At 38.5% G+C, this 21998-nt stretch overlaps 1 protein-coding gene across 3 annotated transcripts in view; it reads right to left on the bottom strand.

Moving 5' to 3' along the window:
* Nucleotides 1-21998, bottom strand: part of CCDC178 (coiled-coil domain containing 178) — a 195308-nt gene that overhangs the window by 13340 nt on the left and 159970 nt on the right. For all 3 annotated transcript variants that reach the window (XM_064442784.1, XM_064442785.1, XM_064442783.1), the window contains one exon: nucleotides 7284-7427. In XM_064442784.1, coding sequence (XP_064298854.1) covers nucleotides 7284-7427 — 144 coding nt within the window. The remainder of the gene's footprint in view (nucleotides 1-7283; nucleotides 7428-21998) is intronic.

The following is a 21998-nucleotide window of genomic DNA, read 5'->3' as shown; positions in this document are numbered from 1 at the left end:
CGTATTCCAGTAAGTGGTGGTGAATACTGAAGAAATTTAACTCTTAGGAATTCTTCTTTTATGAGAAAAATAAAAATAAATCTCCTAGATTAGATGTCATCCTTCCATTTTCTCTTAGGTCACAATTTTTAGTAGTCAAAAAACTTTTACGTATTTCTGCAAAAAAATTGTATCTTGAAAATGTACACCTGCAAGCAAACTAAATATTTGATCACCACAGCAATCCTGGACAGGTTAATTTAAAAAACTATGAGACTAATTTTTTTGTTTGCAGAGACCATCTTCTAGCCTCCATCATTAATGGGCAACTAGCAGAACTGTCTGCCTTTATCTTCTTACTATACACTAAAGCTTTTAGGTGACAACCACATTCCTAATCCATTTGCTTAATATCACATTTACTTCATATAGTGAAACTTTCATGTGAAGCCATAGAAGACTTAGCCAGGTGAGGCTACTCTAGGTGTTCCTATACATGCCAGGAAATGTTCACGGTTATATCAGCCCGTGGGCAAGACACTTTGAAAGTTAATGAGTTTATGCGAAGCATAAGAAGTTTAGTGCACTAAAGCACAAGTGGCATAAAAACTTAAATGCAGCCGAGTTGTGCCAAATGATATGTACACTTCCCTTCAGAAATGGTAAAGGAGATTATGTCAGAATAAAGGCATCAGTTTTGCCGTGCAATAAGCAAAACCACAGACCATGAAAAGAAGGTAAAGAAAAAAAGCAGGTTCTAGTTTCCTCTATGAATCAGGCTTATTTTGAGATTACCTTCCACTTGTCTCACTAGCAGGGTCCCTCTTGTCATGCAGCAGCAAAATATATGGTCATGAACTTTTTTTCTATCTATTCCATGGCAGCTGTATTTGACACTACACCTACATGGTAAGTCAATTCAAAGATTTTGGTGAATGCTTGTCAGGGTCATCAACTCAATCTAGAATAATCTACACAAAAATAATCACTTTAAGCATTGAAATAAAATGTGAGATCATATTTTGAAGAATTCCAGATGTTATTATCCAAAATTCATAAGCATTTGAGAGGAAAACCATATGTTTTTAGATACTATATAGCGGATGCTGATTTCTATGCTTCTTTAGAACCCTAATAATTAAGTAACAAATGTTTCAATTTTTTGAAACATTACCACCATAAGCAGAAGCAAAAATAGCTGGTCTCAATTCCCCTTTAACTGAACAAAATAAATATTTTATAAATTAATAATAAAACCAGCAAAATTTAACTTCAACATTTTAAATGGTTACTATGAATAAATGTGACTAAATACAAAAGCTTAGAACTAATTAAAAGGTGTGTAGCCAAGTCCCCTTAAGAAAAGTTATCTGTCATCCAGCCCCATATGTCTCCAAGACAAGGCAGAAACAGCAAGACTGCTAAAGTGAAATCAGCAGGCAAAAAAGGCACAACTGAGTGTAATCAGCATAAATGGCGATAACTCAACCCATAACAGAGAAAAATAAAAGGCGTACAGATTTTGAAGAGCGCCAGCCCTGAGGGACACCATAACACACCTGTGTTAATAAGTTAAAGAACAAAGGGTGTACTTAAATTGACTACCAACCGACAGCTAAGAGGCAAGTTAAGAATGAGTCGTTTTCAGAAAGCAAAAGGGCAAACACTGCTTTTAAAACGCAGGCTTAGAGTTGGTCCTGGCCTTACTGGAACTGCACTGGCTCTTTCCTGTAAGGAGGTAGAACAGAACAGGATGCCACAAAACCCATGGATTTTGCAGTGTCAGTAAATGCTTCCTCCAGTAAGAAGCAGTATCCACCGAGACGCCCACAGTAGATTCAGCAAAGTTTTAAAGCCTTAGTAAAAAAGAACAGTCCTTTCCCTGATGACCTCTGCAAAATCGCTCAAATAAAGATAATACAAACTAGATCAAATCTGTTTTCTAGTGTAAACCGGTGTAGTTCAGTACAGTGGAATCAAGCAACTTGAGTAAAACTGTGGAAAATGTATAAATAATCACAGCATTCCCAGTCAAAGAGACCGTTCCTTGATGCTTCATTCCTTTGTTCCATATGTAGCAATTTCCATCTAATGAAAATGGGTAAAACTGTTAACAACTAAGAAGCTTCCGAACTCTAAATCCTGATGATACATTTTTATATCAGTTTGCATCAGTGTGAATGGCTATCAAAGGTGCGGATCTATTAAAAATTAAGCCAATAATCTTGCATTTATTAAAAAAGTACCTTTGTCATGCCACCATCAGAAAAAGCGTATATGAAATGCTTTAAAGTTACAGTGAGGGTAGCAATGATGCTATTATTTTGTTAGCACTTTGGCCCCCAGAATAATTCTGGCAGAACTATAGTCAAGATAAATCATCTAAAAGGATGGACTAAATTGAAGACTGTCAGGATTAAAGCACAGCCACAGTCCTAAATAAAGCTACACCTGCCATCATATATCATTTTTGCAATTAGATAGCTAATTGAACTTACTCAAGAGCCAAGTTATTGAAACTCCAAAACATTATTGAGAAAACAAAAGTCATTAACATAACACATACCTTGTCTGTACGCTTTTGGGAGAAAAGGTTTTACATTTTTATTATTTTTTCTACATTAAAGAGATTACTTTTATTAGTCTCTGCTGGATTTAAAAATGTATTTAGTAATTGTAGAAGACTGAAATCCTCCAGCAAACTAAGGCATAGAGACTGCACCAACTGTGATGGTGAAATTTTCCCCACAATCCTCTGACACATTTCTTCAAAGGCTGACTTGAAGAAAAGCTGTCGCTGACTTCAGCAATAGTCTTTCCTCCTCTCCTACCACATAGGATGTCCTTCAACTATTAAGACAATTAAGTTTGCGTGAAGAGTCTGTGTAATCTATGATGGAGCTCATAGAACTTTCTTGGACTACCATGATAAAAACAAAGTCTCTCTTCAGAGCCATTAAGCATGCATGCAAACTGCCCGGAATGAAAGAAGAGCAGAGCAGGGCTCACACACTTCTAATGCACTTCTAGTGCACTTCAGGCACTGCAATTCTAATGCCTCAAATTCTGCCACTGGTTGCAATCAGACAGCAGTAAAAGAATTTTTAAAACTTGAAATGGGTTAGAAGAAAGGTAGAGCATAAGAAGATGAAATAGTCTTGTCCAAGAAACAGTCCTGCACGTTGCTCTGCAAAAAATGAAATAGATGAAAGGCCAAAATTGAAAGTATAAATCATTTCAGTCATTGATCTCTGCTCTAGCAGTTGATTTGATTGCCAACATATTTATTCTTTACTATTACTATGGAATAATCTCTTATCACTTTTTTTAATATCTCAACTGAAATGCTTGATTTTAAAATTTCATTTTCTGACAGTATATTCACAAAACATACGACAGTAAGTAATCAGTTGATCATTCCTATTTCCAATGCAAATATTAAATGTTGAAAAAACAAAATGGCTCCAAGGATTATGATAAAAACCAGGGAATATATATTTAAAAGTTTGATTGAAATAAAAGAAGTTTAACATAAATTAAAAAGGCATTTTGTTTAAAAAAAATTTTATTAATGTCACCACGTACAATATAGACTAATGACCCTTACAAAAAAACGGGAAAACTTAGTATTTACTAGAGGTTGACTGCCATAATTCTGACTTCAGGGTTCACATATTTGGATAATACTGACGTGTCTTCAGTCACATCGCCACGGTGAGAGCTCAGTAAGCATGTACACATTTCTGCTACACTCTGAAGAATGTTTTTTTGGTCTTCTTTCTCAGCATAGAGGGACAAAAGGAGGTGCATCCAGAAGGCAGCGAGTTCTGGTTACGATTTCCTGGCAAAGAGCACTGCTGCTGGGTAGGGCCAGGCAGACCAAAACTGTGTACAGCCGGTGCTAAGGCTGGACAGAGAGCCAGGGAGGTAAACGAGGGACTCTTTGCCTTTGCTACCTTACAAATAATTGTGGCAAAGCAGAGATTCTGGCCAAAGGACATTTAAGATGGTGATGGCCTGCTGCTTCCAGGGACAGCAGCATCCCCTCTGGGGATGCGTACATTAGCTGCATGCTCCAGGGGACACACTGCCTGCATTGCACTAAGCATGAGCACCCCAGTTCAGTTTAGTACAATTACCAATGCCAGTCGGCTCAGCCCAAGGGCATGTGTTGGCAGTGTGACAGGGAGGGAAGCCTGGAATTAAGAGCGAGCTCAGATCTGTGCTTAACTAGCAGGGTGGATGATCAACAGCAAATCTCTGGCATCAGTACCAAGTTTGGTGCTGATAGAAATTGGGACTGGGACTGCGTATCTGAATTATGAAATAAATCCTTTCTGAAATAAATTTGAGAGACCAGACGTCAAAGGAGCTTGCCATCATTGTAAAGCTCTTCTCTTCATTTAAAACTTTTAGGGAGATTTAATTGCAAGCATCTTTTTTTTTTTTTTTCAAATTATCATTAACAAAAGCACTTTGCTCTAAGTGGGATCCCTCCTAAAATTTTGATTCTTTTTGTGTTTATTAAAGGCGATGACTAACTCCACCAATACCTGGGGATGGAAACATTCTCCTCACTAATGGCTTTGGCAGTGTCACCCTCTTATTATAGGCACAGTTTGTCCTTCTCAAGCACAAAGTCTTACAGGTGCTATGGTCCACCTGCACCACTGGAAGCGATTGGAAGGCAACTCTAGAATTTTAAAAATAGGCTGAGCAGGGTAGACTAGTAATGATGAAACACTGGTCAAAGCTATCTTCCAGTCTGAGGCAGCTCTTGATTTTCACATAGCATTTCTCCCAAAACACCATTGCTGTGTATAACTGTGTTGCTAGTTAAAAAGTACCTGGTGAAAAGGCCAAAACCCCCTCCATTATCTGCTTTTAAGTCTCTCTTTGGATCTCACCCAGGTCATGGCTTCTGTAAAATATTAGAAAACACTTAGGCAGCCAATGTACTGTATCTACTGCCTCTTCTAATTCACTCTTCCCTGTGATTCACCTGCTCCTGTTTGCTCTTGGCAAGGTAGCTGCTGGGACGCAAACCCTCGTGAGTGGGAATCACCACTTTGCTGCGCACTTGCACACTGCTCAGCACAGCGGGTTCTCATCCTCACACTTTAATGCAAGCTGGCTGCTAGGAACAACAATATCGGGGTATTTCTTGCTGAGAGAAAAGGGAGAGGAACGACTGCCAGCTTTTATTTTGTATGTGCGTGCCACTATGCTGAATGTCATCAGTAGAAGAACTTAATTGACGGAAGGATAGATTGATCTGACAGTAACACAGAAAAAACAATGACACCTGACCATATATAAATAAATCACTGCCAAGACCTCTAAAATATAAAAATATCATGTTGCTGAAAAGAAATACTCTTCTACACACTGTGGTAATTGCTCTTAGCTGAACTAGTTTCCATTTTAATTTTATAGCTTTTTCTTCTTCACTATTTTAGTAGTAAGTTTTTATCAGTTAAACTGGATAAAAACATAGCAAGAACATTAGAACACCAGAAGAGGATCAGAATATCAGAAAAGGATGTCATGGATAGTGAAAGCAGATAGGGAGAGAACAGAGCGTTGTCTGGGCTTTGAACTAAATCTTGTCTTTGGTAGGTCTGACCTACTCAGATCTGAACACCCCCAAATGTTGCCAGGACTTACAAGCTTACAAGCTTTGTTTAGGCCCATCTCTAGTTAGTTGAGTTATTCAGGGTGACAAGATTTACAGACACAGCTTCTCAGCATGAACAGCATGCGTGGAAAAATTTATGCTAAGGTGAGGGATTTCTGCCAAACTCATTCATTATAAGGTGGACTAGTTATTGACATAAGAGTTCGGTTGTATATGAAGTTCACAGTACAGCTATTAAAATCCTGTGTAACATTAGATTAATGTAAAGATTCATGTGTGAGGAAACCAGCTGCCACCTGTGGCTTCCATGGCAGTGCTATTATTATTCATGAGCTTTAGGCTGCACATCGATCACCTCTGTTCTTCACTCACTGTTGGAGGAGTTGAACAGAGGAGAGAACAGACATCATCCCAGCTATCCCCCCGCAAAAATCAAAAAGGAGCTTTTCCAGTTTTTCAAATGCTAAATGAGAAATTTGAATGAAAAATGTGTAGTGCCCAGCTTACCTGTTTACACTTGCACATCTGTTTACATGTGCAATATTTAGCACATGTAACACCCCAAAAAAATCCATAAAATTGAGTATTACAAATCGTATAAAATCTGATTATATTTTTGTCTTAATTATTTTTCTTTACTTTCTAATTTTAATACGACTAGGATTTTCTAAATCTTTTACAGAAGTAGAACATGTATAGAAATTTGGAATTTTAAAATAAAAATCCTCTTAGTGAGATACTGAAAACACATCATGATGCTGATGCAGCTTAATGGAAATCTAGAACTTGTTCAAGTTAGCTTTTACTTTCATGCATCAGATTGTAATCAGATGTAATAAAATTGTTTCTGCAATCATACAACAAAGCCTGACTGTTAAAAATCAGAAAACAAGGTTATGCTGCGCTAAGGCTGCATCAGCAACATAACTTCTTTTGCAAGGAATAAGTCTGAAGGAATTTTTCACTTAAGTCTTTTAAAAACCCTTCACAAACGCCATCTGGTTATGGCCATTAACTATGGGAAGAGATTGAAAGGAGCAGCTTTACAGAAATATGAATAAGGTACCATAGCGCCAGGCAAAAAGAACATGCAAACTGTATTACATAATAGTTATTTTCCCCAGTAAATACATATATTTGGGGAACAAGTCGTAAAATGAAAAACTATACATTGCTGGAATCCATTTTTAAATCTCATAACCCCCAACGTTGCTTTTTTACAAATAAGGGAATGTCATCATACAACTGAGCTAGGAAGGTATGGTACTTCTATAAAAGAAATTAAATACGAATATAGTGAAAATGGCAATATTGTTTACCACGGAAATAATATTTGCACAAAACAGGACACAGTAACGTCTTCTAAAACAACAGAGCAGTGACGCTAATACCGCTCTGTTTTTCAAATGTTTATATACAATGTATTTATAATAATCTTCTCCAAGGTTTGTGAGAAATAAATCTAATCTCCCCCTTTTTTTCAAACCACGCGTGGTATATGTGCTAACTTCCTGAATTCATCCTTCATGCAATTCCAGTTTATTAAAGAGGTTAAAAATTTATAAAACTCTGATGGGATATGGTTTTAATGCTTCATCACACTACCCATCATTTGCTTTTCAATCTAGATCAGAATGATCTTTCCGACTTCCCTGCAATCACCTACCTGCACAGCTAATATTTTCTGAGCGTTCTCCTGAGAGGCTGCCTGGATCCTCGCCAGCCCGGCCCGGGTGGAGCAGCCGCCCTGGCTCTGCCATCGCCCCGGCTCTGCCAGCGCCCCGCGCCCCCGCCTCTGCACCGCCCGCAGCTGCCGGCAGGAAAACGGGGGGACGGGGAGGGGTGGGGGTTGGGGGGGGCAGGCAAGGAAAAGGGGTGGGGGGTCAGAGGGAAAAAAGGAAAAAAAAAAGGGAAAAAAACATTAAATTCCCAAGTCAGAGTAGGAGAGGAAATTAATGGCAGCGTTCAAGAAGAATGATGGAGGGAAATATAGAAAGCAGTCAATAGCCCATTCTGCGCTGTACGGACCTGACAGGAATTTCACACTCTCTTGGTTTTTCAGCCCACTCATGTGCATTCATCAGAAACCAGTCGCATCTGGCTGCCAGGATGGGGGGTTAATTTTCTCTAAATGCCTCAGCAGTTTTGTTCTAGCTGAGGCAAACTCTGTGACTGCAAAGCTGATGAGTAAAATATTTCTACTTCACCCAGTTTAACTCAAAAGCGATAGCCTCGGGACATATTGAACCTTTCTTAAAAAAATAATCTTTTGAAGCTTTTTGAATGGCACATCAGGTCAGGCCAAAGTTTAAAATGCAAGTTTAAGACTTTGACGGACACCAGGGCTTTTTTTTTTTTTTCCCCCTGTGTAAAGCTTATCATAGCTTGGCAATGTGTGCTTTAGTGCATGACAAAACTAAAGAGAATTAACTTAGCCATCAACTGCTCAGGGAGAACAATAACAGGAAAGAAATTTCCAGATAGAAGATCCTATTAATCTACCTAGCTATAAGCATGTGACATGAAAGCATCTAACAGCACTAAATTGCACTGAATGCAGCGCCTGAGAGTGACACTACTTAAAAAAGGGATTTTATATAGATGTACGGAAAAGATAACATCCTAGGAACCGCCTTTGGTGCGAAAGATCCTAACTGAAACAATCCAAAGTGGGAGTGCTTCCTGGATAGGCTTTTGCTATTTGCTAACAGTACTTATTGTTACAATCGACGGTTAAGACTGGTAACAGTTTTTCCTTAATCTGCAAGTATTTGGAACTCTCAAACATGGCATGGCAGGTCTCGGTCTGGAAGCAAAATGTTTTAATGAGATCAGAAAATCTACCAACACGGAATGTTTTTGGAAACGACTGTGGGTTTTGGTAAATTCTGCAAAGATTGCTGCATACTCTAGAGTAGTCGAAATTTAGAAAATGGAAATTTAAACCACCTAAATTATTGCTTGGTGCTTGTGCTTCATCAAGTTAATTATTTCAATAAATTCCGTAGCTATTGTTAGCATGAGGCCTTCAAGAGTATGCCTGTCAACCAGATTAACACAATGGATTGTACCATTCCTTTGGAAATATTACATTTCATTAAGGTCAATGCCACAGGTCAATAATTGGATCAGTTATAAAGAAGCTTTTACATGATAAGATATGACTGCTCTTTAGGAGCAAGCGCAGCGTACCAGGTGAAAAATACACTTTTTCAAAAGAATGTAGATTATAGTAATATCAAATGAGCTATTACAGCCTAGAGAGTAATTAATGCACATTTTCAAAATTAATGGCCTGATTTTCAGAGATACTGAGTTTCCATAAGTCCCATTAGATTCTATGGAAGCTGTGGGTATGCCGCATCTTTGTAAATGAGGCTGTAAAATACTAAAACAGATCTTTGTACATAATTTTTTTGAGTCTTGCCAGTGTATATTAAAAATAACATGAGGGAAGGTAGACAAACTCAGTGGCAAATATGTAAAAGTATCAGTCTGAATCACAGCCAAAACCTGAACCCAAATGGGAATATGTTTTCCAGTTTGGAGAACCTTTTCTAAGCACCACTGCTCCTTTCCTCCTGTTTTGAGAGTTTTTTTTTCCCTGAAATCTATCTCTTTCTGTGGGTCTGCTGTTAATTCAACTGTTTTCAAATCTCACATTGTTTGATACCATTCTGGAGTCTCAAAAAGAATGCAGGTGAGAGAGGAGAAAAACATAACAACTTACGACAATTTAATAAAACAACTTAAGCCCTAGAAAAACAAAATAAGTAGCAAACTATTTTTAGATTATCAAAATTCTCATTTTTGTAAAAAGGTAAAATAATTGCAAGTTATGTTGTCATGATGAGGAAAATGGTGGTTGGGAGGGCATATGAAAGGATTCATCAGTGAATGGTGAAAGGGATCAGTGGCTATCCAGTTCAACAGCTATCCCTTTTTTTGTCTTGAGGAAACCAAAAGACATCCAAAAATTTTGAGGTTTGGCTATTTGAAAACTACTATGATATTTATTGAGAAACTGACAGTTTATAATGGCTGGTGTCCAATACAACCTTCACTAATGTTTCACATTTCAAAGAACTGAATAGCCACTTCCACTTAGAAATTAGAAGTCCGGGATAGCTGTTCTTACTATCCTAAGTACCCCTGCATCTAGTACATCTCATGTTTTGAATACATTTTATTGTTCCTAGCATAATGGAGCCTAAACCCAATATTTATTAAGTTTACAATATTAATTGCAACATAAATAACATTCATGCATGCAATCAGAAATACACATCCATGAGAAAGTAACAGTTTTATGAAATAAGGTTACCTGCAAGCTTAGAATAAACTGATGGACCCACTAACCTAGAAGGGGCCATGCAATCTCCTGAGTCAACTTCAGACCCTTAGCTGAGGGAACAATTTAAAACAGAAAAATCCTGAGTAACCTAGCTAAAGAGCACTCCTAGCCCAAAAGCAGCCTGTAGATTTCATGGGTTTTGCCATGACCTCTCTATCCTGCAGGCACTGATACTTTTTCCTTAGATCCTCGTGGAATAATTGCTGGGGGTGACTTAGACATTAAACTTATGATTTTAGAAAAGGTACAGCATGGAAGAAGCTTGCAGGGTAGGGTGCGGCTGATAGGTGGGAAACCCATTACATGGAAGTTCCCTAGGCTCATAACCTTAGATGTCAGCAATGCCAGGAGAACTTGGAGAACTCTAAGAGGATTTGTCCGGAGGGTGGAACGGTGTGGAGACACCGTGGCCAGGCTCTGTGACCATGGAGCTGGTACACTGCACACTTGGCTGGGCTCTGTGACCATGGAGCTGGTACACTGCACACTTGGCCAGGCTCTGTGATAAATGGGAACTCGCGGTACCATGGAGCTGGTACGCTGCACATTTGCTACCCTGAGCCAACAGTCTGTCATGCTTTTGACAAAATGCTGTCCTTTTTATCATTATAATACCAAAACACACCTCCATCCCAAAATGCCCCTCACTGGGCAAAGAAAGGAAATTTTACACCAATCATAATAAAGGTATGTATGACTAGAGTCACTCAAGTTCTACCTGAAAGGTTAAAAATAGTATAAAATAGGTTAAGAGAAAAGGGGTGTTGGGGAAGATACCATCACGTACCACTCTGGCTCCTGGGACCAGCTGATGGGCTGAGCCTCCTTCCCCCCCACATTGGCACGCTTTTGGGTAAGATTTGAGCACTTGGCTATACCAAGTGTTTCCCCGGGAAACCTCAGAAACCTCTCTATAGCTTCACTTTCAATCTCCAATGCATTAGAGTCACTTCATATTTGCTTAACGCACTTGAGCCTAGCAGCATTACTCATTTTCTTAGTATTTGTTTGTGTCTTGTAACCAGCAATCCTAACACCAGTAACCCAAAGAACCTGTGTATCTGTTGCTTTAATAAATCGTACTATTCATTAATCTAGCTGTGATCATTCTCATTGAATGTGACCAGCCAGGGCAGCTGCCCAATTAGTTACTAACAACAAATACTCTGATGGGTGGTTACATATACAATCTTTAGAGAATAAACCGTTGACCAAGTCTGAGACTAAGACTGGACTTAGCCGCACCTAGACTCCTCTCGGAGAAGGAGTTTAGAAAGCAAGGGGGTCCTGTCTGAACCTCATGACTCAACGGTAGGGTCTACCCCTAGCCACTCCTCAGACTCCTACTATTAACACAACAATCCTCTCCTCTGTCATGTAATAGACATAGTTATTTGCTTTTCCTTATCTTTTAAATTTTGATCACATGTAGAGACTTAAGAAGGCATGGCATGCGTGTGTTGCATACACGACACTGCAAACGCCTTCATTTTTCATTGCTTTTTTTTCAATTTGAGAAACATGCTGGTTCCTAAACATTCTCAACACATCAAGCCAAATGCTGACAGTGAAGGTAACAGCTTCTCAAGTGGTCAAAGTGTAGGAATATGTACTGTAGCCAGATATTTTTATGACATTCACTTTGTTTCTGACATTTACTTTGCTGTAGGAGCAGGACTGAAAAAAAAAGGAAACAAAAGGACAAGCTAGCTCCTGATTTTGGGGATTCAAAAAGGAAAGGAAGCACCATGATCCTTGTTTCTGTCATTCTTGCACCTGCCATGGCAGCAGCTGATACAGGTTTGCTGTTAGTCCCCACAAAACAACCTTCCATTAGAGGGTCCTGTAGGGGTTTCTGCAAGCATCAAAACAAAATTCATCCTGCAAGAGGGAGCAATGGCTTTCAATGAGGTACTGGAATGTTTTTGCTGGGAGGGGACAATTTTTGCAGCAAGTGACTTCTCCCAGTCCTCATCCTACAAATGAAGAGAAGATGTGCTGATGGCTTTGCTGGAGAGGCACCTTTGTGGGCTGCTGGAGACAATGAATGACACTGTCAAGGAGTTGCTCTTGCCATGCTGCTACTTTGGGGCTTCACTGTTGTTCTCCTTCTCTTGTGTTGTGGCTCCCCTCTGTGCCGCACAGCAGAGGGGCGCATATGGTTCTATATTTCTTTAATTCCTTGTTTATATATGGTACTAATATCATCAATAATATCAGTGTAAATATGGGAAAAGGAGGTGTGGACTAGCTGCCATTGTTACCTTGCTAGAGAGGAAGCTTATGATTCAGGATGCCTGATTCTGTTCTAACCTTCTGTTTTTTTGTTATGATAAATCAAGATACTTCATTAAATTCATGCCTGATTTGCAGTAATGCAATTGAAATTAAGCTTATATTTTAATATGTAATTTTTTATTTGAGGGATCAACATGGGATAAAAAGCATATGATATTTGAAGCTGAGGCCTATTCAGGCCTAATTCATTATTCCAGTGGTATTGTTTCTAGGTCCTCATTAATCAATGTTATCACAATATTTGGATTCTCTATATAGTAAATAAAAGGAAAATTGAAAGAAAATCCCACATAGAGAGAAGGAACTGTATCTTATTTGGACCAGAATGTTTTTTACTTTTGCTGCCTGGCAGTTCACAGGAACCCAAAATTTTCACTTCCTTATCTTTTATTACAAAGTCGAGCTGCATAGGACTAGACCAATGCAGATTACAGACATATTTGACAATGGACCCAAAACTAGGGGTATTTACTTGATTAAACATCAAATGGCATGTGGACCCATTAAGAATACAAAGTGCACAGCACATGGAACTCAGATGCTTTTTCCTGGTCAATAACATACTACTTGGACTGCTTCAATTACCATTTCTGGCCAGTGACTACACGCTAGCATTATCTTGGGTTATGATTACAAACTTAATTCTCCTTTCTGCTGTTTTTAATGAGTGAGAACCAACCAATCTGAATATAACTGTTCCTGGTTTACACCTGAGAATGCAAAGAGAGAGTCACACCCTCTATGAACAAAGTTTCATTCTTATTTTCCAAATTTATAATTATCCATAAATGTATTCTGCATTTTGAACACATGCTTAATTCAGTATACTTAATCCAGTAAAGCAGCAAGGTTCTTGATCACATAAAAGGTAGTAGATACTATTATAGGCAGAACAGGATACTGCTTGCCTCTAAAGAAGATTCTCTTTAGATTTTGCCAAACTTTAAGCATTTGATATAAAAATGTGCATGGCAGGTGTTTGCCTCAGGCTGAATTTTTTTGGATAGCCCAAGCAGTTTGCTTTTTTTGTGAGGTATTCTGGGCAAAATACATTATTCTTCTGTGACAAAATTATACTGATGCTTCCTTTACTAGATGCACTATGCAAAGGGGACTCACATTTCAAAGGCGACAGCATTTTTGTATGTGATACGACGTTTTCATAAAAATAATCTGGTGAAAACTGTAAGTCTTTGGAAAACTATTGACTGCAGATAGTCACTAGTAAATTTTTCCATTGTTATCAAGCAACGTTTTTAAATATTGTCATCCATAAGCATTCTTGAGCCTCTCACTGGTCCTACAGCTGATCAGATTATGTACCAGCCTTGCCAAGCAAGCAAGAATGCTTATGTCTATGTAACTCTACCCTGTACATAAACCATCTTACAAAGCCATTTGTCATGCATTAGATCAGGAATACAGCACTGAAACTTGATTTTCTCTAGAATGTCTGTTATTTTGGTCCAGGATGAGATTAATCACTGACAACAATGTGCCTATCTGTGTATCAGAGTAAACATCCATCTAGACATGCTCAGCAAACCTGGAGAAAAAAATGTCTTTGTGAAAATTGGAAGGTGTGTTTGGATGAAACTGTGAAGTCTGTGTTAAAGATGCCAACTTGTGATTAGAAAATCAATGGTTATTAAAAACTGGTACAATTCTAACCATTATACTCTAATCTAGGCTTTACATAGGTATACTAAGATACAGTAACATCAAACAAGGAGATCCAAACCTAGACCATAAAAATGGAATGTTAATATCCAGAGTAATAATCTTTTACTGGAAAAAAACTGATTTTGTGAGTTTTTCTTCAACTACCAACTGAAATTTCCTTTTTCTTTCCTGAAGTTTCCTTCAGTAAGAGCCTGAAAAGTAGGAAGCAAACAGCCACATGGCTCAAGGAATGGAAATTTCTGATTACAGAGACTTAGAGACATAGCTACTCTGAACAAAGGTTGACTCCAGACTGAAAACAATCTAAGGAAATACAAATTGAGACATTTAAAAGGACTAGCAGCTAAAGATAATCTTGCAGCTACAGTAGGTAGTTAGAGCTACCATCCAAGTGGATATTAAAATGAAGAAGAAATGGACTAAGCAGCAGCAAGAATGGAAAATATACGTAGCTGAGGCAGATGAGAGGAACAGATGGGCAGAGCATTTCCAAGAAGTCTCACTAGACTCAGCCCACCATCAATACCGTATTTTGATGAAATATTATGAACCTAAACCATTTAACATTAACAATAACTAATTGAGATATCAGCAATACACACAGCAATCTAGAAGCTAAAAGATGTCAAGACAGACAGCAATGATCATATCAGAGAGAAATGGAGCACTAGAACCCACCGTTAAAACAAAACTCATAGAATTATTCAGAGAAAAAAGATCTCTCCCCTCCCCCCTGCAAGAGAAAAGGTTTGCAATGTAACATTGTACAGGATGTAAGATGAAGTTGGGCAGAAATCTTAGTAAACAATAGGCTGGATTAATCTCAGGAGAACACAAGTGAGCTAGACATAGTTATCGTAAGGACCATCATAAAATAACAGATCATCAATTCTCAAAAATACTTGGAAAGCTTACATATACCTGCAATCCGATACTGAGTGTGAATCAGGTTCCTGCTGTGAAGAAGGCAGAGAATGATGGAAGACAAAGCACACTGTAGTGATCAAGGCTCCTGAAAGTAACCCTGCAGAAATGTATTATATTCATATCTCTGCTGCACTGTTAACCAAACCTGGCACATTAACCAAATCATTTAAACTCAGCTTTTCAGAGATAACTGGGAATTTTGTTCTCTCTCTTTTTTGGGGGGCATCCAATTTAAGTCTTTAATTTCTAGAGCTGATTAGCAATGACAGATTCAACCGAAGACATTGGGAAGACTTAAAATTATAGTGTGCCATGAAGGAGGGTATATTTCTGACTTTACTATCCCAGGACTAGATCTGCAAAAGGCTTTAGGCATTTGATTGCTATGTTAGGCAGCTAAAACCACAGTTATTCTGTGGTGTTGACAGAATAGGAAAGTGGGATTATTTCACTGAATTCTTTTATTAAAACCAGGCTCTGTTCTACATTGAGTGAATATAACTCTTCCGACACCACTCTTGACTGACACTGATATAACTGGTACCTGACCTTCTGGATTCTACATAATATTCTTTTGTAATTCTGCAGTAGTCCCTCTTGAGACATCAGTTTATTACAGAATGCAGCAAACCAAAATGAAACAGAGGAAGTATTAACTACTAGTCACTGCTGTCAATAGTAGCCTACTATGATTTTCAGACCTAGGCAAATTACCGTTACATGTTGAACAGAGACTAATATGTCACTTCTAAATCTACACTTTCTCCATTTTCAAATGATGCTAATCTTATATCAGAGGACCCAATGTGTGTGTCATATTAATTCAACAGTGCACTGTGAATACTAAATTCTGTGTAAATGACATAAGCCTTATCAGTTCCATTCATTGTTACAACTCAAACAACGGCAATTACAACAACTCTACAGATTTTGGTGCTGTAAGAATGGCAGATTTATTAGCAAAATCCAGTTAATATTTATCTTTTTATACTATTCAACTACCAAGTTACACCTGTGCAATATAGAAAGCTCCTAGGTAATGAGATATTTCTTTATTGTCAAATCTGCTCCACAGACTGCTGGTAAAGATTACATAGCTCATTTAAATAAAGCTCTTTTGTCAACAGACTGGATATACTTTAAAAATGAGTAAAAGCCTCATGAAAAAAACAAATCTCAGCTGATGTGCAAGTATACATGAAAAGATGCACTTGTTTTTTGACCTTATTCCAGTTGTGAATGCTTTGGTAAGCAGATTAGCAACGTTAAATTTTAAAAATGGAAAACTCTATTTCGAGATCCACTGAAAAACAAATGAAGAAAAGCCTGAAAAATCAGAGTACAATCTTCTCCTAAAAATATTGGTGAATGCAGACAAAAACATCAGTTAATGGAGGAAGAAGAAACTGAAGACTGGTATTATGATTTTTTAACTGCTGTCAGGAAAAAAATACGGAAAAGACACAATTGAATAGGATCGGGGTATCTTTCTGCATACTGTGGCTACTTAGTGTAGGTGCCTTTAACACCAATCTGAAAATGAAAAGTATGCTTTCTACATTACGTTCCTGAAAATGTAGCCTAGAGTTTGATATGGAATACATGTGATGTTATTTCTTCCTCAAAGGTTTTTATACTTGCCAATTTCTACTGCTATGCAAGAGAAATATATCTGTACTTATCCATATGGCTTGCTCTCTATATCATTTAGTAACACTGATAATCAAATACTGCTATTTCATCCCCAGGAGCCTGAAGCATTGAATGGAAACATCTTGAAAAGGTGCAGATAATTCCACTTACTCCAAACCAAAGGTATATATTTTTAGTTTTTTGTCTCCAAAGCTCTCATCTGCAGAAGCCTACAACTTTTCCCAACGTTTATTTGGTATTTGCACAAGGCCATTAGAGGAACATGTCAGAAAGCATAAGCTGAAGTGTCAAAACCCTGCAAGTAAACAAGATTGCTCCAAAGAAATTCCTGACCTTGCCATTAATTTCTCCTGTTAAAGCAGCCATCATCTCTAATCATTCCTTTTACAAACTCTACTGCTTACTCTGAAAAGAAGAAACTGCACAATAAAATACCATATCTCATCCTCTGTCCCCTCCTAAAGGATTTCTGGAGTATAATTGTTAACACATTCTTCAAGAAGTAACTAGCACTCTTTTGACATTTAGTGTTTTTTCATGAGCTTGTAATCTTAAAAATAAAACTAATAAACTAACATTAATATGTACACGTTAATATGTACCAAACAATTTAATAGTGAGGTCTAAGTTAAGCTCCATCTTTATGAAGGGTGAATTCATGCTGTCTTTGCTACCTTTAAAATACACTAAGATTAATTACCAAAAAGTACTTCGGTTGTAGACCTGGCAGAATACAGAGACAGCACCCTCCCTGTCTTGACTAAGGAACATCAAATGTTATGATGATAAACATTTATATTAAGCAGTTGCTTCTGATTTATATAAAGTATCTCCTGATACTCCAGAAGAACAGTAAAATGAAATTCAAAGGAAGAAATTTTATTATTTTCCTAGCTGACACATACATTTACCAATTATCCCCTATAACTTCATGAGAACTCAAGGATCATAAATCAAGCCCATCTTGCTTTCTGGCCAGAAACCAACCTATTGTGACCAGACAGTACTGCCATTTCCTTTGTGTTTCGAGGCCTTTGGCACCTGGCTATGATTTTGCCAGAGCTGTTAGTCACCAGCCTGTTCCCAGGCTTTGTGCAGCATGACTGTGTGCCACGGTAGCCCAGATCATACAACGAATCCTTTCACAGTCACCCATGTTCCTGGATGCTTGGCTGAATTCCCACCAGCATCCCTTTAGCCAGGATAGAAACTTGACTTTCAGTTAACCGTTTGAGGAATGACATGGTCTTCAGCTGAGCAAAATCAAGTCTGCACATGAATTTCCCACATGGATTTGCACAATACACTGCTTGGACAGTGAAAGCAGCCCAGAGGCTGGATATTCTGCAGGGCCAAGTTGAGCACAGAGAGGTAAGTGTGCTTCCTGGAAGGCAATGAATCAATCAGAAGAACAGCTGGCCAATTAAGATGTGCATAACTTCTTGCCAGATGTTACCTCTGTGCTGATGGCTGACTGCATCTTAGAGATGCACATTGTTTCTCAACCCCTGGGGCTACTTCCATATCGTTAAATAAACGATGAGAGCTAGGAACCATTCTATGGCAGTAAGGCTAAGTAGTACAGGCTGCCTTTGTCCACACTATGTAGTCCACTACCACTTCTCAGTCTTGTGTGATAGCTTCACTGCCCTAAGACACAACTAGTATTTTAGGGGGAGGAGGCGTTAACGGATGAATGACTGAATTGATGTAAAGGCTGTGTGTCAGCCTATGAAGATGAAACAGAGAGTAGGCATTGCATACCCTTGGCTATGGCAAAACCTTTTGGGATAGTGGTAGAATAATGTATTGTGCTGAGAGAACTGAAGCTGGTGCTGCCCCACCCACGTTCCCTGCTTGAAGCAGTCTCTGGTGCATCTTATTAACTTTTGTTAGGCCTTCGCTTAGAAAGTGCTAGCTAGAACAAGCCAAAACAGGACATGGTACCACAAATACACAGTATCGAGGACTACAGAGCAGCTTAAGCTAGGTCCCTAACCCTCTTTCGTTTTGCAGACTAGATGTCGCCTTCATGGCCAACAGTATCCTGAACTTCCTGTTGAAAGTGTCTTGGAAAGAGTCAGATGCACACATGATCTTCATAAACAGTAAGTATTGAATTAATAAATTATAAGAATTCATGGGCAGGATGATATTAGGAAGGGAACAGAAAGGTTGGAGGGGGTCCAACTTCAACAAGTAGGAGAAGACAGGCAAAATATATGTGGCTAGAGGGTATTACAGTAGGTCAGGTTGGGAACTACACTGTGAAGTGAAAAAGGGATATCTTAAGACTTCTAAACTGAAGTCTTTAAGTTATCAATGAACTTGAGTTTGACATCCTTAATGTAATCAAACACCCTTTTCTTCATATTTAGCACCAGAGATTAGATTTCAGAAATATTATGACAATTCTTCAAGCTAGTCACTCCCTTCCTGACTTTGACTCTGGCTCTGATTTACGCCTTTAGGCCAGTCAGCTGTTTTCCTTCTTACTTGTCACAGAGGTCAACTTAAGGTGACAGAATGCCCTTTCTTGCTTACTAAACATAATCACCTTCTAAGGTTTACAGAGTCATATTCCTATACCCACCACATCTACATTTCAGCTACTCAGTACACTTACCCTGTATGATTCTTGGTAGCATTCTCACTGAGACCTCTAAAGAGCTACTTAATTCTCTGATCTAGAAATAGCATTCAAACAGGCAGTCCTTGTTAGAATTTGACTGTATTTTCCCACCACCATTATCTACCTGTCTTCAGTCATTGTATTGCAACAATGAATATTACAGGGAAGGCAGAAATTAAAATGATGTTCACAGAATGGAGTTTACAATTACTTATATACTTAGCTTCAGTCTGTCATAACACTTGTTGTATTAACTAGCCATTAATATAATTGGAACAAAATCTGCAGGTCTTGCCAGAACCTTTTGGCCTTGGAAGGGCTTAGGGATTCAGCCATACTTCTGTAGGAAGCATAATGTGAGCAGAAGGAAAAGGCTAAATGAAGTCACACACTGTCAGTAATTAAATCACTCAGTAAGTACTGTAAGTCACTCATACAAAAGTCTCAAATTCTAAGAAATACCACAGGTGCCATGTAGACTCAGGTAAGGTGATATAGTTTAGGACCTAATGTAAAGAAGTTTGAATGATATTCTAAAAGCACTGTTGTACTTCCTTCTTCCAGTTCTCAGAAGAAGAAAGATTAGGAGAGGAAGAAGAAAGATGAAGAAAGATGAAGAAGAAAATTAAGAACAAGAAAAAGAAATAAGAAAGCATGTGTCTGAGAAGGCAGGAATGAGAAATCTCTACCCTGACAGTGCAGCTCTATTTCAATCTGCAATATTCCCACCTCAATATTTCATAAAGAACAAAAATATGGAAAGAACACTATTGGAAAAACTCCCAAATACGTTATTTGTAGTAACTCTTTAAAATGTATGAGTAGACAAACAAACAAGGTTTCTTAACATTTGTTGTTCTCTATGCTCTTCTATACTCCACAATACCTTCGCCATTCAAATTTAGAGATCTGTTAGTAAGCAGATAGTCTGCTATTGCGTTTACAGTCTGAATTTCAAGGTGTAGTCTGTGTCTTTTCTAGTATATGCCTGGACTTTGCATAGGGCCGAATATTCCAAGTATCAATGAAATAAAGCAAAACTGTGTATGCAAACAAACTGATATCATTTTTCTTCAATAAAACTGCCACAGATAACACGACAGATTCAAATGGACACCAACCACAAAGAACTTTGAGTGGTATGGCACACAAGATGGCCAATAATTATATCCTATGCTGATAAGCAGCACTGAGTTAACTGCAACAGTGTAGGTTACAACAGTACTTTTTTTTATAGCCAAGGAGAGACTAATTTGTGCACTCCTGGATTTCATTATTTTGCCTTTACTTAGTAATTTCATTGCTTAAAATGTTCTTTAGCAATTCTCCATGCTTTTACTTCTGAACTTTTACTCAAGCTGAATTCTGTTGTTTCCACGTGCGTATTTCCCTCACTTTTCCTCCTCAACAGCATCCAGAGACTGGCAGCCGTCAGACTGTAATGCTATTGTAAATTATTTATTATATTTCATAATTATAAAGTTGGACTTTATGTAGCAATAAGACAAGGTCTCTTGTATAGTCCCTGATAAAAACTTCAATCACAGAATCATATTCTGCTTGTCACTTAAAAATTTAATGCAAAAGCTAAATAACTTTTCATTTCCGTATGCATTAGGAAGTTGCCAGCCACTTCATCCATTTCTAAAGAAAAAAAATATATTACTTGTGGGCAATCCTCTTTCCTGGAGCAACAACTGTAAGATTGACCTACTCATTTTTCACCTGCAGGCTATGAGTGCTACTTGGCACTCCCCTGGTCCTCTCACCTGGAGGACCCATAGAAGCACAACACATTTTCCTCCCTGTCTGCCTGCAGCAGTTTCCAGCACAATGAAATTCAGGGCCTTCACATGGCTGATGTGCATGTGGGTCTTGTCCTGTTGCTCAGTGGGGAAATAGCCAGGATGTGCACCCACAAGTGAGAGCTGGGTGCGCCCTTGTTCCAGACCACAGATGAAGCCTGAAACAACCACAGCTGAATCTTGTATTTCACATCCTGCTTTCAGGAAAAGGGGAAGAGCCAAATAGTGAAGTGAATAGTGAAGACAGTCAAAGACGACAACCATATTTTTGATTTATGAGAAAAGTAAAACCCCAAAAGCAGTAATGCTAGAGAAATTAACAGCAATTAAAGTCAAATTTGGTCAGCAACTACAATGGCCCCTAGGATCTGTCATTTTTTACATTGCTGTAAGGAAGCTGGAAGTCCTAGGAGGCCAGGCTGTAGCCCAGATAGATCCATGCCTCATCCCTTAGCACCACAACAGGGAGCCTATTAACACTGACAAGGCTGACTGCCCTGAAATTGCAGACTTTTAAAACACTGACATTCTTGGCCCCAATGGCACAAGACCTCAGGACCTGTGCCCCAGATTTTGGGGGACATGTCAGGACCTCCAGGTGTCAAGTGTCTGGCTCTGCTGTAGGCCACCAGAGCCCCGGCTGCAGAACTGGGACTGCAGTCTCTATTACAGGGGGCCACACAGGTACAGTCAGGCTACCTAGACCTCAGGCAGTGCGTCTGGAGGAACAGTGCTGGAGCCACAGACCCCAGCCTAGTAAGGGGAATTCAGCATTTCTTTCCAACTCTGAGCAGGGTTGCATTGAAAACAGAGTTTCTATCAATGAGAAATTAATTGAACCCAAGATGTTAAAACAGTCACCTCATTTTTTGTTTCATTAATGTTGCTGGCAGACATTCACTTATTTTTAACTATCACTTAGGTGTGTTTCTTAAAGAAAATAATCTTACATGAAATTCGATCAAGAAGGTTTTAAATATACCAGTTACAGCCCTTATTATACAGGTATTATATTTGCAAGGCAAATAT

Source organism: Phalacrocorax carbo, chromosome 2, assembly GCF_963921805.1.
Source record: "Phalacrocorax carbo chromosome 2, bPhaCar2.1, whole genome shotgun sequence".
Classification (NCBI taxonomy): Eukaryota; Metazoa; Chordata; class Aves; order Suliformes; family Phalacrocoracidae; genus Phalacrocorax; species Phalacrocorax carbo.
This window is presented reverse-complemented; position numbering and strand designations above follow the sequence as displayed.